Genomic DNA, 13,259 nt, shown 5'->3' with positions numbered 1-13,259 from the left:
CACAGCCATAAATTAAAAAATGGAAACACGGGTGGCTTCCACGAGGTGTCTAAACACCTCAATTTAAAAAAAGAATACACGTTTTACTTTAGCATACAAATCAGCACACAGACGTACCATCTGGATCCGAAGTGAAGGCTTCTCACCTTTGTCTTCTGTCTCACTGAACAGAAACCGCTCTGCCTTTCTTCCTTCCCTCACCTATCCCCGCCTAGTCTCTTCCAGGGAAACAGACCCTTTCCATTCCCCTCAGGACACAGGGGCAGACTGAGGCAGCTCTAGAATGACCGAGGCCACTAGGAGTTGAATCCCAGCCTGGGGCAACCCCAGGCGCAAACGTGGACTCTGACCACCAGGAAGCCCGCCCGAACCTGCGTCAGGCACAGCGTCCCCTAGCCGCCTCGGTGTGGTCCAGATGGAGGCTGGTCTTGAGCGCAGAGCCCCGAGGACCAGCATCAGCGTCGTCCCCACACCCGCAGACACAGCGCCCACAGCGTGCGTTCTGGGGGAAGCGCAGGCGCCCGTTTTGACAAAGCCCAGAAAATCCTTCCAAAAGCAAGTGGCTGCCTCTCAGCAGCCCAGTAAATGGGCTGATGCAGGCCTACGAGCCTGTATCCGGCCCCAGAGGACCCAAGAGCATAACGCTAAGGACATGAGACAGGCGCTAATAAAAAACCTTACCACATAAACACATAAAAAGAAAATGTTTAAACTACCAGCCCACACTGAATTACAAGCCCACACTTCAAGCCCAACAATACAGACACGCAAACGAAACGGGAATTCCCCTGTGAGCAGGCGCACTCTTCCGAGGGTTACGAAACTCAGTTAACACCCTTTTCATGGACGACCCTGCATGCACACCAAATCTTAATTTATTTGCCCATGTCTAGTTGGTATGCATCAGTTTCCAAGGCTTTCACCAGAGCAGGGCTAACCTTCAAGATACTTCTTATCCGGATCTATTTCAAGCATTATTAGCAGGCGCCCTGGAACTTATCTTTGATTCAAGCACCTCCTGGCAGAAGCAAAGGCTGCCAAAAAAGAACGGTCTAAGTCAAAAGCAGGGTCAAGGCAGCGCGCCCTGAAACACAAAACGCCTACTGTAACCTTGAGGGGGAAGAGGGATCGTCCAGCGACGTCTGCTGGGGTTTCTCCCAGCCGGCCCAGAGGCTGTGGCCAGAACATGGCCAGCAGCAATTGTCTCGATAATTCACACCACACTTGCAGGCCAGTGGCTATTTCAGCGAAGTAATTCAGGTGCGCGTACCACTCTCCGCTTCACAGAAGGACAGGCACGCAGACACCTGATGGCCGTGCAGCCACCGGCAGCTCCAGCCCCACGTTTCAAAAGCACCCTTTTAGGTACCTTAAGAGTTCTTCAGGCTTTGGAGAAACACACTGTAACTCTGTGGAAACGGACTAGGAAGAGTTCCTGAGCCAATAAAGGCCCCGTCTTGATTCAAAACAAAGAGATGGTCTGTTGTTTCCCCTCAAATCTTCCAGCAGCTTAGCCAGTGGCTGAAATTCGTCAAGTACTGACTACACCTGGTCAACTCAACTCGCCGTGAGCTCTGCAAGTAGGAGCAACACACAAAGCGCTTGCAGGTGTTTCAGAGAAGACGCCATGGCTGCCATCTGTCCCTCTCCTAGTTTAGGAGACCACAGAATGTGAAGATCACAGGAGCTGAGAGAAGCTGCAAGTCAAATCTAGGGTGGTAATTAACAGGGAAAGAAAGACTCCAAGAGGCCCAGTCTCAGGGAAAGGGGTCAGAAAGGTGGTCTCCTGGTGTGGGAAGAACCACCAGGCGCAGCCTCGCGGCGCTGCTAAAACGTGTGTGGTCAGGCAGACACATCGGGCAGAGGCAGCTAAAACAGTGCCACTGAGTTACACTCAGAAAACTGCCTCAATGAAGAACACGTGCGCTAGAAATGGCTATTTCTCTATCCTCTAGGATCCCTTCAAGAGGTTTTTTTCAGAACCTAGACCTCCCAAATACATCTGAAAAGTAAAAACGCACCCTCTCAAAGAGCTCAGAAATTTAAAATGCACGTGGCCCTCTTAGCGTCCATCTTATACATACTCAGCTCCTTACTAGATGAAATATAAGGCTCTGGAGTTTAAATCTGAAAAATCCATGCCTAAAGGCAATTTCTCTCTTCTAATCCCATATAAGCAACAATTTTCTGAGCTTCAGATTCATCACCTATAAAACGGTTATTATATCAATAACAAACACCTACCTCAAAGGATCACTGCTGAGATTCACATGCAGTGAGACATAAAATAATTTTTAAACAGCGAAGAATTATAAAAATGTTTTTTGGGCTCCAAAATCACAGATGGTGACTGCAGCCATGAAATTAAAAGACACTTGCTCCTTGGAAGAAAAGCTATGATCAACCTAGACAGCATACTAGAAAGCAGAGACATTGTCAACAAAGGTCCATCCAGTCAAAGCTATGGCTTTTTCAGTAGTCATGTATGAAGTGAGAGCTGGAATATAAAGAAAGCTGAGCACCAAAGAATTGATGTTTTTTAAACTGTGGTGTTGAAGAAGACTCTTGAGAGTCCCTTGGACTGCAAGGAGATCCAACCAGTCCATCATGAAGATCAGTCCTGGGTGTTCATTGGAAGGACTGACGATGAAGCTGAAACTCCAGCACTTTGGCCACCTGATGCAAAGAGCTGACTCATTTGAAAAGACCCTGATGCTGGGAAAGATTGAAGGCGGGAGGAGTAGGAGACAACAGAGGATAAGATGGTTGGATGGCATCACCAACTGATGGACGTGAGTTTAAGTAAACTCCGGGAGTTGATGATGGACAGGGAGGCCTGGTGTGCTGCAGTCCATGGGGTAGCAAAGAGTTGGACAGGACTGAGCGACTGAACTGAACTGGTTGCTCTCTGAGGTGGGGCGCCGTTCTGAGTGTGAAAACACGGACACGAGCAGGGTAAAGAGAAGGTCCTTTGCTCTGAAAGAAAGGACTGGAAACACTGCGAGGACCCATGCTAAGCTCCTGGCTAGCGTGTTCAGAGAAGTGGCGTGACGCAGGCTTGTGTTATTATTTAGAAGCACATTCTCATGCCAACGCACCCACTTGCACAGACAGCAGAAGAAGGAAATCAAGAAGGATTAAGAGTGGGTGTCCAGCTCCCGGCCCCCTGAAATAACTGATGAAGTTCCACGTGGAGAGGGAGGGTGGAGTTAATCCTGACAGTGACACGGAACACGGGGGCATAAGATAGGCGTAGCGAAGGTGCTGGTACCGAGCACACCAGGTGGTCCACGGGCTGCGGCCCGGCCTGGGCACGTCATTCCCGCAGGGCTGTCGGGTTGGGAGAAAACAGGCTCCCCCCAAGCATCGAGCCAGGGGACCCCGCAGGTGGCCTCTCCGCCTAAGCGCCTGACGCGGCGGGGAGAGCCTGAGGTCGCGCTGCCGCGAGCTGGGCCTGGAGTCACGAAGCCGCCCCCGGACCTTCGCAAACCCGAGGACGCGGCGCGGACCAGCCCCGCTCTCGGGAGCACGGACAGCTGGCCTCTGAGAGGGCACCGGGCGGGCGGCGCGGGCGCGCACCGGGGGACACCGCGCGCACGGGGCGGGGGCGCTGGACGCCGCCGGGTGGCGCGGACCCCGGCTCGGCCACCCGGCCCGCGCACTCACCTGGTGCAGGGCGGTCAGGCCGTCCACGTTGGCCGTGTCCACGTCGGCGCCCCGGGCCAGGAGCCGCCTCACTTCGTCGGTGTCCCCGCTGGAGCAGGCGGCCAGGAACACAGCGCCGTCCTCGAAGCGGACCCGCGGGCCCCCGCGCCGAGCCTGCGGCCCCGCGCCCGGCCGGTCAGCGGGCTCCTGCTCAGTCGGCGAGCCCCGCCAGCGCCGCAGCTGCTCGGCCCGCCGCGCCCGCGCCGACTCGGCCCGCTTCCCGCCCAAGTGCTCCAGCTCGGCCATTGCCGCCGTTGCCCCGGGCCGCCGCCGCCGCCGCCGCCGCCGCCGCCGAGCGCCTCAGCCGGGAGCGGAGGGCGGAGTCCGGCGCGCAGCCATCTTTACTGCTCCGCCGCCCGCACGCCCCGCAGCCTCAGCACGCAGGCGCGGCGACGCCCCGAGGCATCACGGGACTTGTAGTGGGAGCCCCTCGCGCGCTCCACCACTCCCGGCGCGCCCGGGACCGACCGGAACTTCAATTCCCTGGATGCATCCGGAAAGAGGCGGGGTCGGGAGGCTCCCGGCCTGGCCGCGGACGCGCGGGGTCACCTCTGCCCTGAAGGCGGGAGCTGTCCGCGGCCCGAGTCACCTCCGTGCGCTTGTTGGAGGCCGTAGTTTATTCTTGTTCTGACTTCCAGCTAATCTCGGCTTCCTAATTATAACGTCAGTCTTTTGAAGTGGAAAAAGAGTCAGTAATTATTCTTGGTTTCTATTGAGAAAAACTGGACTGAAAGTACTCGAAATTCTCGAAACCCTGCCCTGGTTGTAAATCCAGTTTTATTAACGTTGTAACTTAGAACGCGTTAACAAGGAGCCCTGAAAAGACCCTGGAAAGGATCCTCGCAGTTTATAGTGGGAATCAACAATCTGTGTATGACTTGAGAAGTTTTTCAAAATTTAAGTCATTTATGTTTTTCCCTGAAACATCTTCCCCCAACAGAGGCTCTCTGAAAGTTCAGTTCAGTTCATTTGCTCAGTCGTGTCCAACTCTTTGCGACCCCATGGACTGCGGCAGGCCAGGCCTCCCTGTCCATCACCAACTCCCGGAACTTGCTCAAACTCTGAAAATGAATTACACAATTGTTTACTATCCATAAACAAACATGATAGTCTTATTTCCTAAATATGGTAAAGAAAATAATACTGATACTTTATATGAAAGTGAAAGTGAAGTCGCTCAGATGTGTCCGACTCTGCGACCCATGGACTGTAGCCCACCAAGCTCCTCTGTCCTTGGGATTCTCCAGGCAAGAATACTGGAGTGGGTTGCCATTTCCTTCTGCAAAGGATGCTTTATATACAAGTGAACAAATCCTGACAGTCCTGTATAAGTAAAACATAATTCTCGTTTTTTTCTTCCAGTTTTATTGAGATATAATTGACATTCAGCATGTGTAAGTTTAAAGTGTGCAGCATAATGACTTGACACATACATCATAATGACCACAGTAAGCATGGGTCATCACATACCCATACAAAAATAAAACAGTATATATTTTGTTATGAGAACTCCCAAGATTTACTCTTTTAACTTTCATATATAACATAGGGCAGTGTTAATTATATTTATCATCTTGGACGTTATATCCGTGTGTGTGCGCACGCATGCAGGCAGCGCTCAGTCACTCAGTGGTGTAGGACTCTTTGTGACCCCATGGACTGCAATTATATAATTACTTATCTGATAACTGGAATTGGTACCTCTTGGCCACCTTCCTCCAATTCCCCCAGATCTGGTAACCACACATCTGTTCTCTTTCTCTATAAAGATTTTTTGTTTGTTGAAGTATAATTAAGCCATAAACGACATCAGTTCCTGGTGCACAGCGTAGTGACATTACAAAGCGATCCCCACACTCCTGAGCCTCTAAATGTACCGAGTCTGCCAGTTAACGATGCACACACATCAGGAAGCTTTTATTAAACAATCGTTTCCCACAAATTAGTGTGTGTGTGTGTACGTGTGTGTGTGTGCGTGCCTGCGCTCAGTTGTGTCCGACTCTTTGTGACCCCATGGACTGCAGCCCTCCAGGCTCCTGTGTCCATGGAAATTTCCAGGCAATAATACTGGAGTGGGTAGCCATTTCCTACTCCAGGGGATCTTCGCACTCAGGGATCCAACCCGAGTCTCTTGCATTTCCTGAACTGGCAGGTGGAATCCTTACCACTGGTCCACCTGGGAAGCCCATACTCCATTTTTTAAAGCAATGACACCTGTACAGTTTATGAAAAATTTTCAGCATGGCCTCTGTTCTCGCCAGTTAACATACCTCCCTCTGGTGGACAAATAGAGACTGTACATTTAGCCCATGGAACTCTTTCTTTTCCCTGTTATCCCGTTTTTTCTGTTCGGTTCCCCAAACTACAGGTCTTTGCTTGGTTCATCATACCATCTCTCCTTTCCACCAGGGTTAGCATAGTGCCTGGACCGTCTAAAGGACATGTTAAAGATTTCCAGGCTTCCCTGGTAGCTCAGCTGGTAAAGAATCCGCCTGCCATGCAGGAGAACCCAGTTCAATTTCTGGGTCGGGAATATCCCCTGGAGAAGGGATAGGTTACCCACTCCAGTATTCTTGGGCTTCCCGGGGGGCTCAACTAGTAAAGAATCAGCCCGCAATGCGGGAGACCTGGGATCGATCCTGGGTTGGGAAGATCTCCTGGAGAAGGGAGCGGCTACCCACTCCAGTATTCTGGCCTGGAGGGCTACAGTCCACCGGGTCGCAGAGAGTCGGACGCGACTGAGCACAGCACAAGCATAGCACATTCTCAGAAAACCACCGGAGGAAGGAATTAATTTCAGTTCCGAAGATAGAACAGCAATTGCGACACAATTACAGTTGAGGTGGAAAATAAGGAATCATAATGAAGAGATCAAAATAGAAAGTATCAGTAGTAAGACAGGCAGCCAACTCTAGCGTTAAGACGGAAAACACGTCCCCACAGTGAGTGCGTGCTGACAGTAACTGCGGACCACAGCTGACTGGACAGCAACGGGATTCCCGTGTGGTTCGCGGCTCCCGGCGGGGCCCGCTCCCACAGCCCACGGGAAGCCTCGGGAGCACCGCGGGCTTGCGGGGCCGAGAGGACGCTCACGCCGCGGCCACCCGGAACCACGGCTACTTAACGCCGGTCTGGGCCGGAAGCAGAAGTCCCGACTGGGCCGCCCGCGGGAAGGTTCAGCAGGACCGGCCGCTCCTCCCGCGGCCTGAGCCGGAGGCATGGCGGGCGCGGCCCGAGCGCGGCGGACGGCCCCAGCGCCGCGCGCCCCCGGTCGGAACCCGGCTCCGAACGTCCGGTTCCTCGGGCTCTCGGGTCTGGCGGTCCTGAGGTGGCAGCCCCACCGCGCGAACAGCCGGACAGCAGTCCCTCCCACACAGACGCTCCCGGCTCCTCCCAGCTCGCCTCCTCCAGATACGCAGCGAGCCAAAGACTCTACAGTCCCCGCACGCAGCGCTCGCGTTCAAAGGGCGTGGGCGGGGCCCGCCGGAGCCCGGCCAATCGGAGGCTGCGCGCCTCCCGGGCGACGCTCCGGGCCAATCACAGCCTCCCGGGCGGAAGGCGGGGCAAGGCGGTGGCTGGGCTCGCGCAGGCGCGGTGCCGGCTGCTCGGGGCGGTTGCTCTGCGAGGAGAGACCGCGCAGGTGAGAGGCCGCGGGCGGGCGTTCACGGACGGCGTGGTGGGGTTGGGGGCGCTTTCTTCCTGCCTGACTGCGGAGCCTCCTCTTCTCCGACTGTCGGTTGTAGAACGGACGCTCCGCTTGTCTTGGCAACGCGGTTGGCGCTCTGCCCCGGCCCGGCCCGCGTCCCACAGCCGCCCCAGCCGTTTTCCAGCCGCCACGCCCACCTGCTGCTCCCGGCCCCCCACCCGACGTTTTATTAATTGTGTATATTTGTTTTATTGTTCCTGATTCCCAGTACCTGCTTACTGAGAGAAGCAGTAAGGGTCAGTGTATAAATGGAGCTCAGTCGCTCAGTCGTGTCTGAGTCTTTGCGACCCCTTGGACTGTAGCCTGCCAGGCTCCTGTGTATGTGGGATTCTCCAGGCAAGAACACTGGAGTGGGTTGCCATGCCCTCCTCCAGGGGATCTTCCCGACCCACGGAGCCAAGCAGCGTCTCTTGGGACTCCTGGATTGGCAAGAGGATTCTTTACTAGGAGCGCCACAGTATATAAAAGTAGTTAATGACCTAGTGAAATAACTGGATCCCAGAGATGATGGTCCTAAAGACGTATATAAAGAAATTTGGAATAATTTACATGAATGTCTGTTGTGGTGTTAAATTAATTCTGTTTAACATACTAATTTGCCTGGAGTATTGCTAATTCTGGGACTCCCTTGGTGGCTCAGTGGTAAAGAATCCGCCTGCCAATTCAGGAGATGTAGGTTCCCATCATCTCTGGGTCAGGAAGATCCCCTGGAGAAGGAAATGGCAGCCCACTCCAGTACTCTTGCCTGGAAAATCCCATGGATGGAGGAGCCTGGTGGGCTCCAGTCCATGGGGCCGCAGAGTCGGACACAACTGAGCAACTTCACTTTAGAACTTCAGTGTTTTGTTTGTAGAAACTTTTCATTGTTTTATACTTTATTTTTAAAATGTGTTTGCTTGAATAGATAGCACGAGGGGAAAAACTCAAGACTCCCTTCTCAGAATAGCAAGTGACACGAGGGCTGTCTCTGTCCTTCAGTGAACTGAGCTGGCACTAACATTCACTGCTGCTGACCCTTTGCGGGCGCCCCTCTTCTCCCCAGGATCCCTGCCAGTGTGAACTGAGTGCTTCTGCCTGAGGTCATGCAGAGAACATCGCGTCTGAAGCGAGAGCTGAGCCTGCTGGCCGCGGAGCCGCCCCCGGGCATCACGTGCTGGCAGTATGGGGATCGGATGGAAGACCTGCGAGCACGTAGGTGTCACCCCAGGCGAGCGACAGTTGTGCTGAGACGTGAATACCGTGTGTTCCTCTGAATTAGGGCACGAGTGCATCTGCCTGCCTCGTTTGCTACATTTATAAAAGGTCTCCAGGACGTTTCTTCTTTGGCCTTTTACCCCCCCCCACCCCCCACCCCTGCTTGATTTAAACAAGACGTGGGCATCAGCCCTGAAGCAGTTCAGCACCACGGATGCGTCACCTTTACGCATCCGTGAGGCCAGACTGGGCAGCACGTGGTCGGAACGCAGCCGGCCTCCCCAGCAGGGCTGCAGGTGTCTGTGGCCTGTGGCCAGATCTCCCACATAGCCCTTGTGTGACACCAGCCTGGGCTGGCGCCTCACGTGGGGGCTGGTCAGACCCTGAGAGCTGTCCCAGACCCAGCATCTCCGTCAGGACCAGGCGGGGAGCTGCTCCAGGCCACCCAGTCACCTCTTCACTGTTTCTTTTTCTTTCAAGAGATTCTAGGTGGAGCCAACACACCTTATGAAAAAGGTGTTTTCAAGCTGGAAGTTCACATTCCAGAGAGGTCAGTGTGAATTATATTTACATTTCCAGGCTAAACCAGTTACTGGGAGACAGCACTGTGGTAGAGTGTTGAACACAGGACTTACAGGACCTGGATCTTAGTCCTAACCTTATTAGGACTTCCTGTGACCTCTAGCACCTTATCTTGGGAGTTCAATCTCTTTCTCTTAAAACTGGGCTACATCACATCTAACACCACCTCCCCCCACCCCGGGCTCACCGTTGCACTAACACACACATAACATTGTGGTAATACACACACCATTGCAGTAACACACACATACCATTGCAGTAACAAACACACGTCATTGAGGTAACACATACATACCCTTGCGGTAACACACCATTGCAGTAACACACACACACCATTGCAGTAACATACGCATACCATTGCGGTAACAAACACGTGTCATAGAGGTGATACATACATACCATTGCGGTAACACACACACAACACTGTGGTAACACACATAACACTGTGGTAACACACACACCATTGCAGTAACACACACACACAACACTGTGGTAACACACATAACACTGTGGTAACACAGCATTGCAGTAACACACACATAAACTGACCATTTAGACCCTGTCTAAGTGTATGGTTTTAGGCGTTGAGGTACATCCAGCCACCCCACCACAACCATCTCGAGGACGTTTTCATCTTCCCAAACGAGTCCTCCGCAGCCCTGTGACGCCAGTTCTCTGTCCCTGCCTGGTCCCTGGTGGCCCCGTTCCCTCTGCCTCTGTGTAGAGGCCCCGTTCATGCAGGCGTGCTGTAAGCCTCTCATCAGGGGGCAGCGGTTGTAGTTTGTGGTTTGTAGACACCTGTTCACAGGCCAGGTTTGTTACAAGTCCCGAGAGAAGCAGGTAGTCCCAGGGATGTCAGTTCTGAGACACACAGGGGTTTTCCGAGGTCTGTGTCTCACCAGAGAAAAAGTAACTGGGTGCAGGGTGTAAATCAGAACTGGACTCTGGTTCTCAAAACCCATCTGTAAAAACGCTGCAGCCGAGGCTAAGGGAATCTGAGTGGTAGGTGAGACCGAGGAGTAATTTTTGCATTTTTTTCATGGGTGTACTGACAGTTTTGCAGCTCTGTAGGAGAGGGGCCTTATTCTTAGGAGATCATGCTGAAGTTTTTCAAGGGCTAGGGACTTGATCCAGGTGGTGGGTAAAAGGGTTTTCAGTACTGTCAATTATCATCATAAAAATTGGGGGAGAACAAAGGTTTGTCTCTCAAAGGTTGCTGTCCTAATTAGTCATCAGCAGCTGTTCATAACATCAGAAGCAATATTCTAGTGAAACTTCCCTGTTCTCCTGTGCTGTCAAAGGTACCCATTTGAACCTCCTCAGATCCGATTTCTGACTCCGATCTATCACCCCAACATCGACTCTGCGGGACGGATTTGTCTAGATGTTCTCAAGTTGCCACCAAAAGTGAGTGGCAGGGGCAAGGTCTACCCTCTAGCCTCACGTGATTGGAGAAGCACATTCTTAGAGCTGCTGCCTGTCTGTCTGTCCATCTGTCTAGGGTGCCTGGAGACCATCCCTCAACATCGCAACCCTGCTGACTTCCATTCAGCAGCTCATGGCCGAGCCCAACCCGGACGACCCGCTCATGGCTGACATCGTAAGTGCCCAGCCCACTTTCCCCATGTCCCACACGCTGTCCAGGAGGGTTGCGTGGCGGCTGGAGCTGATAAGTCTCGTTTCTCTCCATTGACTCTCCGCTTCCGTCTTAGTCCTCAGAGTTTAAATACAACAAGCCAGTCTTCCTCAAGAACGCCAGGCAGTGGACAGAGAAGCACGCACGGCAGAAGGTGGGGTGTCTGGCAGCTCTGACTTTGCTCCTCCCTCTCATGTGTTACACGTGAATGTGTCTGTATACACACAAGATTTTATTACACGTGCTGAGTCCATGCTGTACCCAAGGGTGGCTGGGTGATCTTTGCCTGCAACCTTCCTTGTAATCATTCAGCAGATAGATAGCTCAGCCAGTGGGAGCGAGGGTTTCTAGGAGCCACCGTCCACTGAGGACCACCAGGCAGCTGGGGCCTCTGCGGGACTCGGGGAGGGGCAGGGGTGTGGGAGGGAAGGGAGTGGACATGGAGGGAGGGAGGAGCCACGCCCCCGGTTTACCTCACTTAACAAAGGAGACACTTCAGGAGCAGAGACGATGCTGAGCACGCGTGGGTCTGCTGAGCCGTCCCCTCCTTGAGACGGAGTCACGTAGCCGTTAGTGTCAGTAGGGGGAAGAATTAACAGATAAACGGCACAGGGGATGGGAGCAGCTTTGGAGAGAATGTCTGTCCGGGGGCAGGCAACAAGGCCCCAGGAGAACGTTTGCTGTGAACCGTGTTCGGTGTGAACCCAGAAGTACGGTGTGAACTGTGTTCGGTGTGAACCATGTTCTGTGTGAACCGTGTTCGGTGTGAACTGTGTTTGGTGTGAACATGTTTGGTGTGAACTGCTGTGCTTTCCCACCTGCTCCTTCTCAGACAGATGAGGAAGGGATGCCTGGCAGCCTCCCCGAGGTGGGCGGCTCAGAGGGACCCAGCGCCGCACAGAAGAGGAAAGCTGGGCAGCTGAGCAGCGGTGGAAAGAGGTTTTGCCCTGACGCTTAGGGATTGTCCTGGCCCGTCTTTGCCGGGATGGTCCAATTGGCCTACATTTCTGGACTGTTTTCTTTGTATTTGATGATGTGATCATTTTTGTATCTTGTGAAACAGACCTTGTGTATTTACGTGTTCTGCTTTACGTTGATTCTTTGAGAGTTATTTTATTTACCTTGTGCATATTGATTTTAAAACTCGTAAGCCTGAAAAATAAATAGTCATTTAATGTTGAATATGGGTTTATCCTGAATGTGTGTTTGGGAGCAAACTGGCCAGAGAGCTATTCAGAAGGAGTGTTACGATATTTGGAAGAGTCCTTTATTTTGCCAACCAACCAGCATCAGTCAGGACACTGAGGATGGACATGTGTCTAAAGGAGATTTAGAGAGAATTTGGTGCCCGCCATGCTTCCAGAATTCTAGGTTTCAGATGTCTGGCAGTGCGGGCTTAGGGTCGTCACCCTCCTTGAGTGTTGCTGGCAGCCTTCTCTCTGGCTCACGTGGCTGGTCAGAATACTGCAGCGCAGCACTGTGTGTTCACCAGATCCAGTGAGCACCTGCTCCGTGCCGAGCGTCTGATAGGATATTAGTGAGGCAGTCAGGTGATGATCGCACAGATTCACATGGCTCTTCACAGCCCCTCATGTCCCTGGCAGCTTCATTTGACAGCAGGTACTAAGGTGCCAAGCTCTAGTCCCTGCCCAAGACTGGACAGGGCCCTGGGGCCTGTCCTCACTGTTCTGTGTAGACGACGGAGCAGGCGGACCTGGACCCGTCCTCACTGTTCTGTTCAGACGACAGAGCAAGCAGACCCGGGCCCGTCCTCACTGTTCTGTTCAGACGACGGAGCAGGCGGACCCGGGCCCGACCTCACTGTTCTGTTCAGACGACGGAGCAGGCGGACCTGGGCCCGACCTCACTGTTCTGTTCAGACGATGGAGCAGGTGGACCCAGGACCGTCCTCGCTGTTCAGACGATGGAGCAAGCAGATCTGGGCCCGTCCTCACTGTTCTGTGTAGACGATGGAGCAGGCAGACCTGGGCAGAAGTCAGCTGAGGTGGAATGAGGTGCCGAGGCACGGAGGCTCCATACCTCGCCATGTTGAGCCTGGTGGTCCCGGGCCAGGCCAGGCTCAGGGCACACAGAGGGCCCCTCGAGCCATTTACCTTCCTCCACCACAGAACCGCCCTGCGCTCACAGCAGCCTGCCTTAGGACACAGGCGCAGTAACAGACGACGGCATCAACCGAAATGTGAATTTCCTGCGTGTCCCCACTTGATGTGTTTCCAGCTTCTACAGAATTCTTGAAACCACTTCTCAAAATCAGCTACCGTTCTCTCATCAAACCCAGGAACTCATCTGCTTTCCTCTACTTGGGCACATGTGCCTCAAACTGGGGCTTCCAGATGCCGTTAGGGTATCAACCAGGAAGCTTCATTTGTAAGAACCAAACGGCTGGTGACGCCGGGCGGGCCGGGTTGGGGCCGC

At 53.4% G+C, this 13,259-nt stretch overlaps 2 protein-coding genes across 20 annotated transcripts in view; one reads left to right on the top strand and one right to left on the bottom strand.

The window, feature by feature from the left end:
* Positions 1-4,084, bottom strand: part of PPP1R12B (protein phosphatase 1 regulatory subunit 12B) — a 167,377-nt gene extending 163,293 nt beyond the window's left edge. For 10 of the 12 annotated variants that reach the window (XR_015142914.1, XM_086343014.1, XM_086343013.1 and 7 more), the window contains exon 1: positions 3,667-4,074. Coding sequence is in view for 10 of the 12 variants with exons in the window: in XM_086343014.1 (XP_086199140.1) it covers positions 3,667-3,951 (285 nt within the window). In the remaining 2 variants the exon portion in view is untranslated. Of the gene's footprint in view, positions 1-3,666 lie in introns of all 12 variants that reach the window. The other 2 variants (XR_015142915.1, XM_086343019.1) reach the window with 2 other exon arrangements.
* A 3,208-nt stretch (positions 4,085-7,292) lies between these two features.
* On the top strand, positions 7,293-12,005 carry UBE2T (ubiquitin conjugating enzyme E2 T). Of its 8 annotated transcripts, none has more exons than XM_086343058.1 (7): positions 7,293-7,345; positions 8,454-8,602; positions 9,095-9,155; positions 10,489-10,594; positions 10,689-10,787; positions 10,900-10,977; positions 11,656-12,005. In XM_086343058.1, the coding sequence occupies exons 2-7, from the start codon at positions 8,494-8,496 to the stop codon at positions 11,779-11,781; spliced, it is 579 nt and encodes a 192-aa protein (XP_086199184.1). In that variant the 5' UTR covers positions 7,293-7,345; positions 8,454-8,493; the 3' UTR covers positions 11,782-12,005. The 8 variants fall into 8 exon arrangements, with proteins under 8 accessions (XP_086199184.1, XP_086199182.1, XP_086199189.1 ...); XM_086343056.1 differs by having other exon boundaries at positions 9,086-9,155; XM_086343063.1 differs by having other exon boundaries at positions 8,454-8,713.
* Positions 12,006-13,259: the final 1,254 nt, after the last annotated feature.

The sequence above is a fragment of the Bos grunniens genome, chromosome 16 (assembly GCF_055505025.1).
Source record: "Bos grunniens cultivar Pamir isolate PY7600 chromosome 16, Bosgru_T2T1.0, whole genome shotgun sequence".
NCBI classification, from domain to species: domain Eukaryota; kingdom Metazoa; phylum Chordata; class Mammalia; order Artiodactyla; family Bovidae; genus Bos; species Bos grunniens.
Note: the sequence above shows the minus strand (reverse complement) of the source record. Positions and strands in the feature narration are given on the sequence as shown.